At 46.5% G+C, this 20,558-nt stretch overlaps 1 protein-coding gene across 2 annotated transcripts in view; it reads right to left on the bottom strand.

Moving 5' to 3' along the window:
- Nucleotides 1-13,927: 13,927 nt before the first annotated feature.
- The window catches only part of LOC115949135 (mucolipin-3-like), a 9,662-nt gene continuing 3,031 nt past the window's right edge, over nt 13,928-20,558 (bottom strand). The window contains exons 2-3 of one of the 2 annotated variants that reach the window (XR_004082756.1): nt 17,736-17,873; nt 13,928-14,795 (exon numbers count right to left, since the gene is read on the bottom strand). Coding sequence is in view for 1 of the 2 variants with exons in the window: in XM_031065479.1 (XP_030921339.1) it covers nt 17,829-17,873 (45 nt within the window). In the remaining variant the exon portion in view is untranslated. Of the gene's footprint in view, nt 14,796-17,283; nt 17,874-20,558 lie in introns of those variants that run through there. The other variant, XM_031065479.1, reaches the window with a different exon arrangement.

The following is a 20,558-nucleotide window of genomic DNA, read 5'->3' as shown; positions in this document are numbered from 1 at the left end:
GCTGGGAAGCAACTCACGACCACCAAGAGGCAGGAAAAGACCCCTAGCAACAGACTGGAGCCGGCGCACGTACGCAGAAGAAAGAGCAAATAAAAGACAAACTCAGAGGGGTGGGAAGTGCGGCCCTGGGAGAGCAGAGACTCCTGACTGCCAGCGCACTGAACTTGCTTGTTATCCTTGGCCAATAAATTCTCAATTGGTATTCCGATTGGCTCAGAGAATTGTTGATTGGCTTAGAGAATTCACAAACTTAACTTATAACAGGAGGCACCCGAATTCTTTTTGCAGCTTAGCTAATTCGGTAGCACTGACTGGTATTTGTTTAGTTGTGATATGTGGGTCAAGATCCTCATCATTAATATAGTTCTATTCTGTTCGAACCAAGGGTCTCAAGTGAGGACAGCAGTATTCCCCACAATTTTTTACTGCCTCAAGTTCCTTATGGGGATAGATTTGTTTAATGCGAGGAGTTTCCTTTTCCTCTGTGTCTATAGAGGAATCAGTATGATGTGAATTCTTAACATGTTCCTCTCTAAGGGCAGCTCACAACAAATAGATCTCGTTTCTATCTTCATTTAATTGTTTTTGCAAAATTTCAACTAGGTTTTGAAGGGAATCTGTTATTGCTTTTTCTTCACTTCTTCACTTAAAACGTGTCTCTATGGCTGCTGTGAGACAAGTTCCCAAAACTGAGCAGAGGTTGGTCTTATTTTTGCCCAGCTTAAATTTTGTTTCATGTTGTAAAGAACATATTCTGTCAATAACATTTTCTAAATTAAACCAGTTGTTCTCTGCCCAAACTTCCCGGTTTGGCATTGTATTTAGTGAGCAGAGCACAATCCGTCCTAGTGAACGGATAACATGATGGTTCATAGGAGTGATCTCAAGGTGCAAAGAACCAACAGAGGCACAGGGGATTTGCAGTAACAATCAACAAATGCAGTTTTATTGAAATAACCACAACAGAAATGCATTGGTGAGGGGAACGGGGGGAAAAGGAGAAGATAAGGAAAAGAGGGAAGAAAAGGGAGAATGGGTTATAGCTACCAAACGTGGTGCTGCTTTATCCTTTGGGGGTCCAGCCAATGAAGTTCACCAGGCCACGTCCAGGGAGATCTCAGAGGCACAGTTCATCTGGACCCCAAGTTATACAATTTTTCGTTGGGGAAATGTTGGAATTAAGTCCCAATATTGCCAGATAGAACGTGCCTGGTCTTGTCTGACCCTTGCTGCTTGAGCAAGGGTGGCAGCTGTGGTGGTTTCACCTCAGAGACACCTTTGGCTGGCTGGATGCTGCAGCTGGCGCTTGGGACAAATCCAGGCAAGCAGGAACTGAGGTTTACCTCTGGTGGAAAAGCTTTAGGCAATGGTGAAGGAAAAGGAGACGGGTCCTGCTGGAGGGTTTGGATCCAGAGCTTTATTCCTAGCACACAGACCTCTGAATGCTGCAACAGCTCCAACAGAACAAGAACCGCGTGGTCGCCGTGTCTTTTAAGCCTGGGGAGAGGGGGAGGGAAGGGGTAGGTGAGCCACCAACCAGGTAGGAAGGGGGAAGTCTCAGGGGACAAATGGCATCTGTATGGCCCAATGTCCCCAGGGCTGAGAAGCATCTTTTGAACTGCGCCAATCATACGACGCCCTTGCTGGCATACCGAGATAGACGGACAGCTCTCAGCAGGAGGCAAGGGGAGGGGAAGGGAAAGGGTATTGGCACAGCTAGGAAATTACCTGGGATAGCTGAAACAGGGTATTAGATCACACTGCAACAGGGGAAGGGGGAATGAATTTCACAACCGAAACAAAGGTCTTCAGGGGGAAAGAACAGTATTTGTTCAGGGGTACACAAAGTCGAGCCAGGCAGCAAGCAAGAACCATTGTTTTCATGGCCCAGTGCTTGAACCTGTGCTTGCTCTGGAGAGCTTTCCTCCCCTCCACTGCACACCTCCCCCGAGTTGGGGGGGTTTCAGTCCCAGTCTCTGGAAGAAGGTGAGAGGAGGCCTTCTTGCACAGGGGTTTCATGTCTTGGTTCCTTGATGAAGAGGCCTACATCTCTACTTGTCTGTCACAATGGTTGAGGACGGGCGAGAGGGGTCTTCTCTTGGAAGAGGGACAACCCCAAAGCTCAAACCAGCCAGGCCAGGAGGTGGGGAGAAATTCCAGGACCATTGTTCAGAAAAGGGCAGGGTGCCCCTTTGAGGAATGCCTCTTCAAGTTCAGAGTGGCGTGTAGCAAACAACACCTGTGGAAACAGTGAGCCAAGAGGCACATGACTCCCCCCCCTCCACTGGCTCAACATTTTTTAACTTTTTGGTGGTCTTCATGGCAATTGTGAGGCAAAAATGAAGGATATTTCGGACAGACTCTCACAAAAACTCAGCTTTAACTTTTGCACTGAGGTTTTTGTGAAGGGACCAAACACCACAACAGGAAGGTACAAACTAAGTTACACAACCGCACAGCGCTTGCCGTGTTTTCCCTCACTTCCCTGGGTTGGTGAAGGGATGAATCTGTCTGAGAGGTGTACACCGGCAGTTTATATACAGACTCAAATGGGACAGGGTTTGCTAGGAAAGCGTCTAGACCTGTTTATTTCTCAGCATCAGTCTCATTACATGATTAGGTTCATGTAGAGATGCGAGCAGCTCACTATCCCAGCAGCAAGCCAAAGAAACTTAATGTTACAACATACCAAATGTCCATCTTAGCCAATTACACAAAGCAAAAGCATATTGACAGTGATTCTATCCAATCAACATAAGCACACGTAGCTTTGGTTAAAACAATGCTTGCTTATTTTCGAATACAATGCCTGTTTATAAAAGACAATGCACAGAGTCCTCTTCATGAGCTTAACCTTGCTGGAGAAACTTTTTGCAACTTACAAAATCAAACTACAAAGGTCTATTGTTCTATTCCCCATATCTTCTCTACAGCTTGCATATTTTTTCTGATGCTTCAGCACTGTTCACAACTCCGCTGTATCTGAGGCCTGTCTCTTACCACCTTGCTAAAATCCTCTAATTTTATGGATTCCCACAGAGAGGCCCTGCTTACTTACTCCAAAGATGTCTCCTCCTTCCCAGACAGTCCAGATACGCACAAACACTAAAACAGTTTCCCCTTTTTCACTTAGAGATCTTTTGTGAAATTCTGAAGACAGAACCCTCAGTTGAGTATCGGGATGTTTTTCATCTAGGTGTGTGCAGTTTCCAGGAAATTTGAGTAACGCCCCTTGCCATCCAGATATGTTCAACTCTTTGGGGAATGAAGGGGTGGGTGCAGCTGGTGTAGAACTTTTTACCTGTATCATCAGCCCATGCCTGGTTCTTCTTCAGTCTAACCTGGTTTTAGCTAATTTTGCGGTTTGCAAGTTCCATTAAAACTCGTTCTCTTGCTTTTGATGGCATTTGTTGTGTCAGTTGCTCTGCTATCTTGCTTTCTCTTCTATCTCACTTGCTTTACGCGCACATCTCATTGTAGTGCTGCTTGTGGTGAACCTTTCCTTGCACACCACTAAGGATTCCCCCCCACCCCAGTGTCCCAGCAGCTCCATGCCCAGCCAGGAGGAGCAGCAGGGTTGACAGGGCATCCCCCCAGATTTCACCCGCACTGATGACACAGCTGGACACTTGGGAGGCTGCCTCAGGCTTTATTGTCCACCAACATCCCACGAGGGAGCAGAAAGTTGTCCCTCATCCTGCAGACGCTGATTCCGGAGGCTCACAATGCTTCCTTGCTCCCATGAGGTTCTGTCAAGTCCCAGTGAAACCTTGGTGCCATGTTGTTCCATAGCCTCACACTGTTCTCCTGGCTTCCACAAGGTTCCTCTGTGACCCACTGCAGCCTTGGCTCCATGAAGATCTCTTGGCTTCTATGAGGGTCTCCTGGCTTTCATGATGCTCCACTATGTCCCAAGGGGCATCTGTGGCTTGGCTTCAGAGTCCTGCAAGATCCAAAGTTTTCCCCCCAAAAAACACCAGCCCAGGGACCCCCAGGATATTTGGGCTGAGCTCTCCTTCTCCAGGCATCTGCTTGGAACCCAAGTGACTGTTGTGACTCTATGGAATGTCATGGAACAAACTGTCACTTGTAAGACTGTGGGGTGCCGTATGAACATTGCCACTGCCCATGGAACCAAGTGTCCATGGTGACACAGCCAGCCCTAATGGAACAGGAGACCACTGTGACCCAATGGAAACTCACAGAACCAAGGCCCCGTTGTGAAACAGAGGGGCCTCATGGCACCAAGGAGACCATTGTGAGGCAATGAAATGTCCTGGAACAAGGAGTAAATTGTCAATACAACAGGGCCTGATGGAGGCCAGGTGCTGATGGGATATTTCCAAGGCTTGTGCAAGCAACTGTTCATAGCGACAGAGCCTGGTCTAATGGAACACAGGACAACATTGTTACCCAATGAAATCTCATGGAACCAAGTGTGCACTGTTTTACGGTGCAGCCTCATAGTGGTGAGACAATTGTGTTGCTATGGAATATCCTGAAACCAAGGCTCCATTGTGACAAACCTGGGTTTTATGAAACCAAGGACACCACTGTGATGGAATGGAAACTCATGGAACCAAGCCTCAACTGTCAACACATCAGGTTCTCAAGAAACCAAGGAAAATACTGTGACACTGTGGAATCTCATGGAACCAAGTCTGAATTGTTACAAAGAGGGGCTTCATGGGACCATGGGAACCATAGCAATGCCATGGAATCTCATGGAAGCAAGTGTCCAAAGTTTCACGGTGCAGCCTCATAGAGCGCTGGAGACCATTGTGTCACAATGGGAACACATGGAACAAAGGCTCCATAGTGACACAGCAGGGCCTCATGGAATGCAAGAGATCATCCTGATGGGATGGAAACTCATGGAACCAAGGGTCCATTGTTTTACAGCGTGGCCTCATGGAGTACTGGAGACCATTGTGACACCATGGGAATGAATAGCACAAAGGCTCCACTGTGACCCAGCAGGGCCTCATGGAATCCAAGGAGACTGCCGTGATACAATAGAATCTCTAGGATCCAAGGATCAATTGTCAATCCATCAGGTTCTCATGAAAGCAAGCAGAACATTGAGACAGAGTGGAATCTCATGGGAGCAAGGCTCTACTTTGATCAAGTGGGGCCTCATGGGACACAGGTGCCACTTGGACATTGTCAGGCCTAGGAGAAACAAGACACCACTGTGGCAGACCAAGGCCTCATGGGACCTAGGAGAGCAATGTGACACAATGGAACCTGATGGAACCAAGGGCCCATTGTGACACGGCAGGGTGTCATGGAACCCCTGTGCCGCTGGGACATTGCCAAGGCTCGCGCAAGCAAGGTTCCACTGTGACAAAGGAAGGCCTCATGGTAGCCAGGAGATCACTGTGATGCAATGGATTCTCACTGAAACCAAGGCCCCATTGTGACAAAGCATGGCCTTACAGAAACCTGGTGCCATTGGGACATCTTCAGCCTTGGTGGAAGCAAGTGTCCTTTGTGATACAGCACAGCCTCAAATCACAGGAGAGCAGAGTGATAACATGGAAACTTGGGGAACTAAGTGTCAATTCTAAGCACAGCGAGGACTCATGGAACCCAGGAGACCACTGTTACACCACACTTTGCCACAATGAGGCCGTGCTCCTGTGAGAATCCATGGACCCACAGTGTTCTCCTGGGTTCCAAGAGGCCCCGCTGTGTCACAATGGCCCCTTGCTTCCACAAGCCACAACATGGTCCCAGTTGCCCCTGGGTTCGATGAGGCCATGCTGCGTTCACAATTGACACTTGCTTCCATAAGATTCCATTGCGTCACAGTGGTCCCCATGTTTCCATGAGGCTGTGCTCTCTCACAATGGATGCTGGGTTCCACAAGAGCTGGCAATGTCCTGGTGGCACCTGTGTCCTATGGGCCCCACTTTGCCAAAGTAGAGCCTTGGCACAATGAGATTCCAGGTTGAACCGATGGTCTGCTGAGTTCCATGAGGCTGTGCTGTGTCACAATGGACACTGAGATCCACCTGCCCTGGCACTGTCCAAGTGGCACCTGACTTCCACGAGGCCCCGTTGTGTTTGCAGTTGACACTTGGTTCCCCAAGATGTCATTGTGTCACACTGCTCTCCTGGGCGCCCTGAGACCTTGCTGTGCAATAATGGACCCCTGTTCCTACTAGACCTGGCAATGTCCCAGTCGCACCTGCGTCCCGTGAGGCCCCACTTGGTCAAAGCAGAGCCTTGGGTTAACAACTGACCCTTGTTTCCTTGAGATTCCGTTGTACCACAGCAATCTCCTTAGTTCCATGAGGCCCAGTTGTGCTGCAATGGTCTCTTGCATTCCATGAGGTCATGCTGTAAAACATTGGACCCTTGGTTCCATGAGTTTCCATCCCATCAGGATGATCTCTTGCATTCCATGAGGCCCTGCTGTGTCACTATGGAGCCTTTGTTCCATGTGTTCCCATTGTGACACAACGGTCTCCAGCGCTCTATGAGGCTGTGCCTTGAAACTCTGGACTCTTGCTTTCATAAGATTCCATGTTATCACTGCCAGGAAAATCCACAAATGCCAGAGGTTTATGTCCAAAAATGAGACAGAGGAGTCCTTCAACTTTATGTGAATAAAGGGAGAGAGTTCACTGGGGCACACAGCTGCAGGGTTTTCTCTCTCAAGGTTTCTGAGGGTGCAGCCTCTTTTTATTCTAAACTCCTGGCTGCATGCTGTCCTCTTCCTTTTCCCATTGGCCAAGGTACTAGGAAGGCACAGCCTTCTCAACCTGCCTATCCCATATTCCTCCTTGAACCTGGCATTTCCCCTCAAAGTTCAGGCTTGTGCAGACCCTTGTTTGTTTCAGGAGTCAAGTTGTCTGCACCTGGTAACAAACCTGCTGCCCAAAGGCAGTAGAAATATTACCACCCATTTCAAAGATATTAACACCCATCCCTTTACCCATCAAATTATTCATAAAGACATTAGGTCACATATTTCCTCTCAAACTGATGTTTCTTGTGCTGGTGACAGTCCTTTAAATCCAGCCTTCTGCCTGACCTCTCTGCTGTTGCAGTTCTGTGGGCAGAGGTTGTTGTGTCTTACACCTTCCCATGGGCAAGCCGATGTTCAGCCATCTCCAGGACAGCAGGGCCCCACCCCACATCACTGTGACCTAGGAAGACAAAATCCATCACTCCAAATGTCCCTCCTGTCTCCTTCTTCCCAGGCATTTGGCTCTGGCAGTGGGGTTTGCTGCTGGTTGCTGCAGGAAAAAGGAGATGACTGTGACACTTTGGGGCACATGGAAACAAGGAAACTCCTATGACACTCTGGGGCCCCATGGAACCAATATCCATTGTGACACACAGAAGCTCAGAGAACCAGAGAAACTCCTGCGACACTGTGGGGACGATGGAACCAAAAGTCTGACATGTGGAAATAGAGATTCCGCAACCAGCAGGTTAGTGAAGTAGATATGTTTGTTTATTCAGCGCTGGACACACGGGGAATCACTTCTTCAAAGCCGTGTGTGTCCAGCAGAGCAGATGCTCTGTATTATATAGACTTAAACTCATACACATTTATCATTGCCTATACATATCCATAACCTCTCCCTGCCTGCTCTCACGTTGTATGTCAATCAGCTTTTATTGTTCTGTGCTTGTGTACTTTTAGCACTCTTCACATCTGCAGTTCTCCAAGGCTTCTTGTCATGGTCCAAATCACAAATCCAGTTTTTACCAGTTTTTCGAGCACTGGTTTAGTCTTCAACAATAGGCGAGATCCCTTAAAGTGCAGAAAGTCCCCTTAAGGTATAGGAAAGTGGACCATCTGCTCTTGATCACACAGCAATATAGGAAAAGGACCATCTTTTCTTGACTACACTGTAAACTATAGTCTGTTTAACCCTTGATTACACAGCCAACTATAGTCTGTATAAGCCTATATCAATCCCCCTTTTCTAAACTATAGGAAAATTCTTTTGCCTTCTAGGTGATACCGCAATATTTTTTATTGTGTTTTCATGCACTTCAAGAATTGCAATAATTACATTTATATATTTCATTATCCTAACAATCCAAATAAGCATAAACAATAATACAACTAGACTTATGCAAACTAAAACTAAAAGCACTATTATAGGATGACACAACATATTTAAGATCCCAGTGGTGGTAGGGGACTGTCACTTGTATTAGGGATGGCTGAATAAAGTGACACAGACTCCTATGTTGTCAGAAGGCAAATGCCCAGTTTATTAGCCATCACATTCTTTTATAGACTGTTCCGACAAAGCTGGACCTGATTGGTCCTCAATAAACACCCCTCACATCATTGGCTAATTAGGAAGGACACCCTTCTGTGAACATCTTACAAGTAAATAACAAATTCAAAACACCAGCTGCAAAGATGAAAGATTGTTTTAATTCTTTCTCTGAGCTTTCTCAAAACTCCCCAGAGCAATGCCTGGGAAAGTTTACCTCTCTGACCAGACTGTCAGCATCCACAGGGGACCATCCAAAAAGTACTTCCCACCAATGGTGTGTCATGTCATCCCTTACTTGTCTTAAAACTTTCCCTATCTCTTCAGCATCATGGTGGATTGTGATTAAAGTTTTCTTTCCAGTCTCCTTTACTTTTTTGAGAATATTCCCTAGGTCTTCATGTCTTAATAATTGTTTTACTAGAGTAAGGTTCACCCCGATGGGTGTGGGTAATATCTCCTGAACCGTAGTAAAATTAGGTTTTGCATATTGATACAACAAAACTATTGCCTGATAAGAAAAATAGCACCCACCTATTCTGACAAAATTGCAGATACAAAGGTTAGAGTGGTTATAGATCATAGTTAGAATTATCTATCAGTACGGTGGGGTGTGCTGTTCTTAGATATGCACAGCCTTGGCCTGTATACACAAGCATAGTTGTTTGGTTAACTGGATGAACCTCAAAATGACAGATACTCTGTTCAGTATCTAGGCAAATGTCTTGTTCATCTATGGTGTTGCCTTCACAAATGAATCCTAGTTGTTCCCTTGCAATACAAGACTCTATATTTACAGTTCACCACTTTCCTTTAGTCTTTCGTGCCCAAGTTCTATGTTCAGAAGGATATAACAAGGTTTTGTCATGGTTCAATCCTAAGGCAATGATGGGAAGGATCATGTGCACTGAGGCATTACGAATGGTCAACATGAAATCAGTCACTATGCTAGTGACAGGCTCATAAGTGAAATTTACTAAAGTCCACCAGGGCTCCACCAAGCTCTCTTTCTACCTCAGTAGCATTGTCCCAAACAATCCTTCAGATCTCAGTGGGGAAGGTGCCCTCCCCTCCCTCTTGTATAACTGAGGCAGTGATTGATTGCATCCATAGTTGTGCCTGTATACAGCTGAAAACATTTTAATGAAACGTTGTCTTGGAATGTAATTAGTGCAGTTATTGTTAACTTATGATCCCGTTCTTCCATATTTTCCCACCCTGGTAATACTTTAGATAATTTCCATTGACTAGTGCCTAATGCTAGTAAGGAAGACTGAGAGGTTTTTATAAATTAACTAGATTGCCGCCTGCTACAGCTAATCTGTTCACTAATCCTTCTGAATCTATTGTATTCAAAACCCCCGTCCTGTTCCCAGCACTTCTGTAGGGTTTTTCTTCCTTCAAGTTGTAGGTATAAGTTTCTGTAGCCAATTGGTCCATTCCATGAAGGAAGTCTTAAGGAATGGAGCACATTCTGACCAGATGTTAGAAGCACTCACCTGCATTGCCATTTCAGCTTGCTTCAGGGATCATTCTGGGTTAATCAATAGCTTTTGAATTCCCGTATTTTTAATGGCATATGGCCCTATTTTGGTAATTAGAGGTTGGAGCTCCTTTTTATGTTGGGGCTTTTCATTTTTTGTTATGTTTTCATCAAGATCCTTGACTTTATTTAAACAAATTTGTGTTGTTGTATAGAAATTGTATACCCCTGTGTTCTTTGCTTTCAATGAGAATTCAGAAACTGTACAGTTAATTAAGCATTTATTGCCAACCACTGTTGAACCTATGGGCCCATGTTTTGTTGCATCATACAATACTTTCCCTAAAACATTTGTAGCATTCCCAGTAACAATCATACCTGTAGACTCATAGAAACCTCCCCACAACTTTTTAATAGCAGTGATGCCATTGAAGGTGCACATTAGTATTACATTTTTTGGTTTTTGCATATTCACACACCCTTTGATTAAGATTAGGATCGTGTAAAGAGTAGCTTTCCAGGATGTACTTGTGTGACCTTCCAGGAAGACTGTGGAGCCTTTTTGATTCTGGTGTGATGTATCCATGATGCTTGTTCCTCAATCTTGACTGCTGTGAAGGAAGTGAGGAGCACTTGGAATGGTCTCTCCCACTGTGGTTCCAGAGTTTTTTCTGTGAGAGTCTTTACATACACACAATCTCCAAGTTGGATGTTATGCACAGGCCCATCCAAACCCCTGCTTCAAGTCCCAACCACATTTCTCAGTTTCTCAGTTTTGTTGAGTTGTTTGCCTAATGCCACTATGTAGGAGGTCATAATTTCATCCCCAGCTTATGTGGACATCCCTTTTTGTATTCCATAAGGTCTCCCATACAAGATTTCAAAAGGGCTCAGTCCTTCTTTTCCCCTTGGCCTAGTTTGTATGCACAAGAGTGCTAGAGAAAGAGACTGAGGCCAGGTCAAGTTTGTTTCTTGTCCTAATTTCACAGTCTGCTGTTTGATTAAGTGGTTCATCTTTTCTACCTGTCCACTTGGCTAGGATGATATGGGGTATGAAGCTGCCAATCGATACCCAAATAGCTGATTTGCTGCACTATTTTTGAGGTAAAATGTGGTCCTCTTAATCTTCTTTCTCCTCTTAGGTCCTCTCTGTCCTCTTAGACATAGTTGCTGGAACTCCAAAGAGCAGTATTATCTCCTTTATTAGTATTCTTGTTACCTCCCAAGCCTTGGCTGTTCTGGTAGGGAATGCCTCTGGCCAGCCTGAAAAGGTATCAGTTAGTATCAGTAAATATCTATACTCCCCTTTTCCAGGGAGCTCCATAAAATCAATCTGCCACTGGTGCCCAGGCCCATTGCCTTTCCCAGTTTGACCTAATTTTGGTTTGGGGGTATTTTTGGGATTAGTCTGGAGGCAAAGATCGCATTGCAGAGTCACCTGTTTCACAGTGGCATGTAATTCCTAGCAATAATTTTTCTAAGTAGGAACTGGTGTAGGGCATCTGCCCCCCAGTGCCTTTTCTTGTGTTCTTCCCTAATCAAAGGCCATATTAAATAGGAGGGAATGATCAGTTGCCCTTGTGGGGTGAGAGCCTACCCTTCTTTATTAAATGACCCATCTAGGTCAGAAATGAGGCTTTGATACTCTTTCGTATCTTTTGGCTCACCTTCTAGGGAGATTTGCCCATCAAGGCTCCTGTTTTTACCTTTTTCTTGGCTGCCTGTTTTGCCTCTCTGTCCACCAGCTCATTTCCTTTTTCCAATTCCTAACTTACTTTTTGGAGTGCTTTGATGTCCATGACTGCCCCTTTCTCAGGCAGTTGGACTGCCTCCAACAGTTTCAGGATCTCTTCTAACACATTTTATGTTTTTGCCCTGTGAATTTAATAGTCCTCTTTTCTTACAGATTGCTCCGAATGCATGTATGACTACAAAGGTATATTTTGAGTCTATATAGATATTCACAGTTTTGCCTTGGGCCAGTTCCAAGGCTTGAGTTACAGCAATTACCTCTGCCTTCTGTGCAGAGGTATTGATGGGCAAAGGTCCTGACTCTATTATTTCTCGGCTGGTGGTGATGGCATATCCAGTGCATCTTTTACCGCTTAGGACATAACTGCTTCCATCTGTGAACTAGTTTTCCGTGTTCTCCACAGGACTATCTTTCAGGTCTGGACAGCTTAAATATGTCACTTTGGTGGTTTCCAGACAGTCATGATGTGCTGGTTCCTCTGTATTTCTGCTGAGGAAAGAGGCTGGATTGACAATATTATTTACCACAATTTACACGTTGTCTTGTTCTACCATTGTAGCCTGATATTTCAAAAATCTTTTTTGGGGAAACCAATGCCCACCTTTACATTTCTAGTACTGCGGATACTGTATGAGACACTAGCATGGTCATTGTCTCGCCCAGGGTAAATTTTTGGGCCTCATGGATGTTTAGTGCCATGGCTGCGACCGCTCACAAACATCCAGGCCAACCTTTTGCACTTGTGTCTAGCAGTTAGGAAAAGTAAGCCACTGATCAGTGACACTGGCCCAGATCCTGTGCCAGTATTCCTAGGGCAATCCCCTGCTTCTGATGGGAAAAGAGAAAAAATGGTTTACTCACATCTGGAGTTCCAAGGCTGGAGCTGACATCAGAGTCTTTTTTAGTGACTCAAAGGCTTGTGTAGCTCCTTTGTTCCATTAAAGGTTCTTTCATTCAGTGGTTGTCAGCACATATAGGGGTTTAATCAGCAGTCCATAGTTGTAGATCCACAGCTGCCACCACCCCAAAAAGGTTTGTAACTCTTTCACTGTTTGTGGCCTTGGCGTTTGGCATATTGACTCTTTTTGGGCTCATCTTAGAGTTCTTTGTCCAGCACTAATCTTATATCCTAGATAAGTTACCTCCTGCTGCATTACTCAGGCCTTCTTCTTAGATAACCAGTACACAAATTTAACAAATCCAATTTAACATCCAATTATTATTCCACTTAATAACCCTCCAGCAGCTGCAGGTATAATCCAAGTAATCATTTAAAGGGGTCTGCTCACGCTTTTCCTGCTTCAATCATTAGCAGGTCCATCCTGGCTAATGCTGGGACGCAGCAGTAACCCTGGGTTTGCTTGATCTGCGCTCAAGATCACTAGCTCTATCAGTCAGCAAATCCCAGGGCACCCTCCTCCTAAAATTCAGGGCACCCTCCTCCCAAACAGGACTATGCCGTACACCAGATGTCTCTGAGTGCTTCACCAGCAGCCCCCGGCCAAGCACCAGCGTCCCCTACAACTTACTGGCCCCGGCTTTGTCAAACATGCTGTTTGCAACCACAGGAGGTTCTTCCCTGCTCCTGCAGTGAACAGCTGGGGAAGGAGTTACTCCAAGAAAAGGGCTCAGGGCGTGCCTAGGGCATCATCCTCCAGTCAGTCCTGCAGACGAGCAGAGAGACTCCTGACTGGCTCACCAAATGACACGTAGAAATAAAGACTCCACAACCAGCAGGTTACTGAAGGTAGATACGTTTGTTTATTCAGTGCTGGACACACGGGGAATCACTTCTTCAAAGCCGTGTGTGTCCAGCAGAGCAGATGCGCTGTATTAAATACACTTAAGCTCATACATATTTGTCATCACCTACACATATCCATAACCTATCCTCACCTGCTCTCACTTCGTATGTTAATCAGTTTTTATTGTTCTGCGCCTGCACGCTTTTAGCACTGTGTCCTGGATTGCCAAGCAAATTGTATTCTATTTGCCATCTGTATGGCAGTTGTCTTCTGTTAAGTGGGCAGTTTTCCTTATCTCTTCCACAACGAGGGAGACATCTGCTGATAACGGGCTATTGAATGTTGCTGCATGACTGATAAGAACTATAGCATCCCATTGTGAGATGCTCTGCCCAGAGGGGAGAGCCGAGCACTCCTAGCTGGATATAATCTGGAGTTTCTGGAACACCAGCACAGCTCTCTCCACTGGATCTTCAGAGGAAGACTACACCCTTCTACAGGATCCCTGCTCCAACAGAACCACCCCTGACACTCCAGGAGGGCTGCAGCCACAATTCCAATTGCACTGCTACCAACACCCTGACCAGCAGGGTGTCAGGTTGTGTTCTGACTCTGTCAGTGTTGTTTTAGTTTACTGCATCGTTTATTTTATTTTTTAGTTTCTTCCCTAAAAAGAACTGTTATTCCTGCTCCCATATTTTTGTCTGAGAGCTCCTTAATTTCAAATTTATAACAATTTGGAGGGAGGGGGTTTACATTTTTCTATTTCAGGGGAGGCTCCTGCCTCCTTAGCAGACACCTGTCTTTCCAAACTAAGACACATTGCTTTCTGGGGGTCTTTTGGGCAGTGGTCATGGGATGAAGTAAGCAGTCTTCCTAGTATGCCCTTTGAATGAACCTGGTCTTTGTGCAGACTCTCTTCACATCTGGCCATTCTCCAAGGCTTCTGGCCATGGTCCAAAACACAGATCCAGTTTCTACCATTTTTTTGAGCACTTGTTTAGTCTTAAACAATAAACTATATTCCCTTAAGGTATAAAGGATCCCCTTAAAGCATAGGAAAGAGGATCATCTGCTCTTGATTACAGAGCAATATAGGAAAAGGACCATCTTTTCTTGATTACACTGTAAACTATAGTCTGTTTAACCCTTGATTACACAGCCACCTATAGTCTGTTTAAGCCTATATCAGGGCCAAAGTGACACTGTGCAGCCCCGTGGAACTGAGGGTCCATTGTGACACAGCAGGGCCTCGTGGAATCAAAGAATCCAAAGGAATAAAACATTTCTTGCAGAGTTCTGTCTTGGGGAATGTCCTTGGTGGCAGCTTGGGCTTGGCACACACTTGAGGAGGGTGTCTTTCCTCATTTTTCAATGAGGAAACTCAGAAATTTTTGATTGCTTCAAAAAAATAAACCCCCAATTTGCCTGAGTGCAGCCAGTTCTCCAAGCAAAGCAGGTCCCAGGTGAGTGAGGAGAGACAGGATGGGGTTGGGAATGTTGAGCAAGGTTGTCCACACTGGCTCAGACCTCAACGCACAGCTTCTCTGACCAGGCCAGACCACCTGAGGAAAGTCCCTGAGTCAACAGCAGTCACTGAATGCTGCAATCAACTCTTCTCTAAAGAGAAATTTAATAAAATACAATCTTTAAAATAGGAATTCATATTTTTAGAAGCTCTTTGAAGTATTTCTCCATAACTGCAGTAGGAAATCTTCCTAACAAACAGCACCAGACCAGAGGGAAATCAAGGCAGAGCCATGCTATGTCAGGACTGGCTTGATCCTAATGAACCCTGTGGTGCATTTAGTGCTGAGCCCTGGAATCTCAGAGCCTGAGAGGAGATTGCACAAACCTTTGGAGTCAGTCAGAAAAAAATCCCAAAATGTCTCGAGGCATTAATGGATCACACTGAGATCTATCCTAAGCACAGGCTCCTCATGGACTCCTTGGAGGAGAGAACTGGAGGCCAGGATTGCACAAAAACCTCTCAGAGACTCAGTGTGGGAAGGAAAATCCAAAGCACCTTAAACACCTTGCATATCTCAAAGTATTAATGAGCCCCACTGAGTGTCAATACAAAGCTCTCAAGGGACTAATTAATGCAAATAATTGGGGCCATGATTACACAAACTTCTAACAGAGTATAACTTCTGTATTGATGCCTAAAGAGGCTACCTGGAACAGAGGCGAGAGAGTGTTAGATTGTTTTGTCTAACTACACTGTGAAGAGAACTTGCTAACACCCTATCTGAAGTTCAGAGTTATATACTAATGCAGTACCGAATCTGGAAAGCATGAAAGCTGAAACTTAAGGCATCAGTATCAAAAGGGAAACACCAAGTACTTTGAAAAAATGGCAGTACCTTGAAGCATTAATGAGCCCACTGAATGTTGTCACTGACAAAGAATCTTAAGGGATTCATTACATCCGATAATTGGAGGCCATGATTGCACAAACCTCTCAGAAATCCAATGCAAAAGCAAAACCCAAAGTCCTTTGAAGAACGTGCGCTCCCTGGAACCCCCACAGGGCCGTTCCTGTCCAAGGCTTCCCAGGGACCTGTTCCAGCATAACCTTGAGGCCACTGGGATGGGGGGGAGGATCCTGAGAGCAGGACAAGGGGCTGACAGCGCCCAGCCTGGCTGGGGCTGTGCCAGGAGGCCCCAGGGCCTCAGGACAAGGTGTCTCCTCCCAGCCCTTGGTGGCACAGACGCTGTTGTGCCCCAGGGCACCAAGACTTGGCTTCTCTTTGTCCCCTCCTGTCATTACTGCCTCCAGTTCTCTGCTCTGCCTGGGGCCTGGGGACACTTTCTCAGTCGTGTCCCTCAGTGGGACCCATTAAAGGTATCAGGAACTTTGGAGTTTGGTTCTGACTGTGAATTCTTTAGAAGTTTCTTCAGCTCCCTCTCAGGGACTGATGTTCAGGGCCTCAGCACAAATCCCCAGAGGCTCATTAAAGTCCTGGTGCTGTGTCTGTGCTGCTGAGCTGGGCCAGGCTGAACCAGCAGGGCACAGACAGAGCTCACAGGGGCTCAGCACTGGCAGGGGCTGTGGGACGTCCCAGAGGGGGCTGTGTCACAGTGACACCTCTGTGGCTGTGTCATAGAGGCACAGAGCAGCTGTGATGTCAGCAAGGGGCTGTGTGACAGCACAGAGTGGGTTGGGTGGGGTCACAGATGGGGCTATGATGTCACACAGTCTGTAATGTGAGGTCATCAAGCAGCTACAGCATCATAGAGGGCACTATGTGACTTCACTGAGCAGGCTGTGACATCTCTGCTCAATTGTATGACATCATAGAGTAGGTTATGATGTCACATGGTGGTGATATGACTTCATAGAGTGGGCTGTGAGGTGACAGAGGAGACATCCTAGAGTGGGCTGTGACATCCCAGAACACCCTTGTGACATGCCAGGACAGGTTGTGTGACCTCACAGTGTCGACTGTAACATGTCTTAGGTTGCAATGCAAGATGTGACCAAAAGTATGTAAGCTATCACTGGGAGGTAGGGGGTGTTCTTTATCTTTTCCATGTCTCATCCCTCATAACTCTGAGGGCATATCATCTGTTAATGGCTCAGCTGTTAAAATCAGGTGGGGCAGTTTTCTTTACCTCTTCCACGACCCATCCACCCTCTGGGGAGATACCTTCCGTTAATGGGCCATGGAGCCTCACTGCATGACTGATAAAATTGCACCATCCCATTGTGAGATGCTTCACCCATGGGGAGGGGCCAAGCATTCCTAACTGGATATAATCTGAGATTTGGAAAACCACAGCCAGCCTTTCCCCACTGGATCTTCAGAGGAAGACCAGGCCCATCTACACCACCACTAGACCTTCAGAGGAAAACAACACCCTTTTAAAGGATCACTGCCTTAACAGAACCACACCTGTCCCTCCAGGAGGACTGCAGCCACCATTTAATTGGACTGCGACCAACACCCTGACCAACAGGGCCTCAGGTTGTATTCTGACTCTGTCAGTGGGTATTTTTGTATTACTATATTTGTATTTTAAAATTCCTGTTCTTCCTATTCCCATATCTTTGCCTGAGAGCTTCTTAATTTCAAAATTATAATAATTCAGAGGGAAGGGGTTTACATTTTCCATTTCAGGGAGGCTCCTACCTTCCTTAAGCAGACATCTGTCTTTTCAAACCAAGACACATTCTGGTGCCCAATGTGGGGCCCGAGGGCACAGAGAGAAAAAATCTTGAGTAACCTAATTTTTTGTGTGTTGGATATAGAAACCTTGTTAGGTGGCACCATGTGGCCTAGCTTACTCTGTTTTGGGTGGCATGTGGTCATGGCTATATTTCTCCTATTTGCAGGCCCTTAACTAAACATGAATCCTATAACTAAGACTACTGTGGCTTTATGGGTTAATAAGGTGAAGAATTAATGGATTTTTATGTTCCTCTGGAAGGAGGGCACATGGATTCAGAGCTATCATACACTAACTGTATGGTTTTGGGTTACTTTAATAATGATACTTACTGTGAGGAAATGACATCAGGGGAAATTCTCTCCCAATCCTTCACCCAGCTCTTTGGGTCTGCCCCACCAGTCTTCAAAGGGTTCAAATATTCTCTAAATGCTAATGATATCATACAGGGGCTGGTGTTGCTGATATGCCTGCATTCAGAGATAAGGGAAGATTGACTTGGATAAGCACCCTGATACCTACCCCAGAAACTAGGAATGATGCCCTAGAGCCTTACCCTGCCCCACAGCCCACCCCAGAAATTAATCACCCGGATTGGGTGGGGTTTCTGGTAAAGGACATAGGCCAGATGCTGAAGGAATACACTTCCCCAGCTGGTGAGAAGCCCTCCCCCTGCCTCAAAGAGGGAGAGCCTGATAGTGCAGCCACTGAACCCACAGATGTTACAACCATCCAGGTTCCAGCTGTACCACAAGGGCAGTCCCAGCCAGCAGCAGTCACCCCTGTGGAAATGAGGAAGTCTAAGATGAAATCAGAGCACCCAGATAATGGTAAGTATAAGAAAGGAGGGCCCTCACAACCCACAGGGGAGCAAATGGTTGAGACCATCACCGAGTCCCTGACATATTAAAATCTCCATAATCTGCAAAAAGACATTTTACGATGGGAACGTGAGGCTTATACAACCTGGTTACTGGTCTGGGACCTTATGGGTACAGGTGTGCAACTGGATGGTGGTGAGGCAAGGGATTTGGGATCCTTGACCCAGGACTCAGGTGTGAATCAGGTATTTGTAAGCCAGGGTTCCTTTCCCTCTGGGAGCAACTTTTAATGAGTGTAAGAGAGAGGTTTGTCCACAGAGAGGAAATGCAGGACCAGAACCATAGAATGCGCTGGAAGACCCTTGAGGAAGGGATCCAACAGCTGAGAGAAGTGGCAGTATTGGAGGTACTTTTTGGGAGGGATGGACAGCATGATAATGACCCCGACCAAGTCAGGTGCACAGGGCAAATGTTGTGGAGCCTGGCAAATCTGGGGCCATCTCAATACACCACCTTCACTGCAGTGATTAATGTCGATACCAACTGAGAGACAGTGGGATCTGTTGCCAATAAGCTTAGAAATTGTGAGAGTATGATCAATGACCCAATGCAGGCTCATGTCTCCACTGTGGTTAAGAGTCTCCAAGAGGACATAAGGGAGATGAGGGAGGAGGTGAGGAGGAACAGTTCCCATATGGCACCAGTGCGAGTCACAGGCCCCAGAGTCAGAGCCCAACGTTCCCCAGCTACAGAGAGAGGGTACACCCCACGGGCTGACCTGTAGTTCTTTCTGCGTGACCATGGCGAAGACATGGGAAGGTGGGATGGGAAACCCACTTCTGTCCTGGCAGCATGGGTGCGCCAGCTCAAGAAGGGAAACATTAAGCAAGTGATGTTCCACTGAAGTGAAAGCCTTCATTGACCAAGCTGCCAGGTATGCTCTGTCAGATCTCCTTGAAGGAACCTCTAGTATGTATGCCCAGGAAAGAAATAAAAACCAGGGCTAGAAGGGCCCTGCCTCTAGCCAATATGAGGCACGGGAAAACTGGGTCTTTTGGATGGTGTGAACTGATAGCCTGGCACATCAAAGCCACAGAAATATGGGTCTGAAGTGTTGGTTGATACTGATGCACAGTGTACCCTAATGCCATCGGGACATGTGGGGGCAGAACCTGTTTCCATTGCAAGGGGGATGGGGGGTTCACAGCAATTGACCGTGCTGGCAGCTGAGGTGAGCCTGACTGGGAAGAAGGGGCAGAAACATCCTACTCTGACTGGCTCAGATGCCCCGTGTATTCTGGGCATAGATTTCCTCTGGAATGGCTTTACAAAGACCCAAAGGGACTCAGGTGGGCTTTTGGCATAGCTGCTGTAGAAACAGAGAACATTAAACAGTTGAACACGTTGTCTGGACTATCAAAAGACCCATCTGCAATAGGACTCCTGAAGGTGGAAGAGCAACGAGTGCCAATTGCCACCTTTATGGTGCACTGCCAGCAGTATCAAACGAATCAAGATGCTGTGATCCCCATCCACAGAATGATCCGTGAGCTGGAGAGCCAAGGGGCGGTCAGTAAGGCCCACTCACCCTTCAGCAGCCCCACTTGGCCTCTGTGCAAGTCTGACAAAGAATGGAGATTGACTGGGGACTATCGTGGCTTGAATGAAGTGACTCCACCGCTGAGCGCTGCTGGGGCAGACATGCTGGAACTCCAGTACGAGCTGGAGTCCAAGGCAGCAGAGTGGTACGCCACTGTTGATATTGCTAACACGTTTTTCTCCATTCCTCTGGCTGCAGAATGCAGGCCTCAGTTTGCTTTCACCTGGAGGGGCGTGCAGTACACCTGCAAATGCCTGCTGCAGGGATGGAAACACAGGCCCACCATCTGCCATGGACTGATCCAGGCTGCACTGGAAAAGGGTGAGGTTCCAGAGCACTTGCAGTCTATAGATGACATCATTGTGTGGGGAAACATGGCAATGGAAGTATTTCAGAAAGGAGAAAAAATCATCCAGAATCTACTGGAGGCCAGCTTTGCCACCAAGAAGAGCAAAGTCAAGGCACCTGCCCAAGCGATCCAGTTCCTGAGAGTGAAGTGGCAAGACAGACAGCGTCAGATTCCCACTGAGGTCATCAGTAAGATCACTGTCATGTCTCCACCAACGAGCAAGAAGGAAGCACAAGCTTTCCTAGGCACCACAGGCTTTTGGAGAATGCACATTCCTGAGTACAGCCAAACTGTGAGCCCTCTTTACCTGGTCACCCGCAAAAAGAATGATTTCCAGTGGGGCCCTGAGCAGCAACAAGCCTTTGCCCAGATCAAGCAGGAGATC

This window comes from Geospiza fortis, unplaced genomic scaffold (genome assembly GCF_000277835.1).
Source record: "Geospiza fortis unplaced genomic scaffold, GeoFor_1.0 scaffold1155, whole genome shotgun sequence".
NCBI lineage: Eukaryota > Metazoa > Chordata > Aves > Passeriformes > Thraupidae > Geospiza > Geospiza fortis.
Note: the sequence above shows the minus strand (reverse complement) of the source record. Positions and strands in the feature narration are given on the sequence as shown.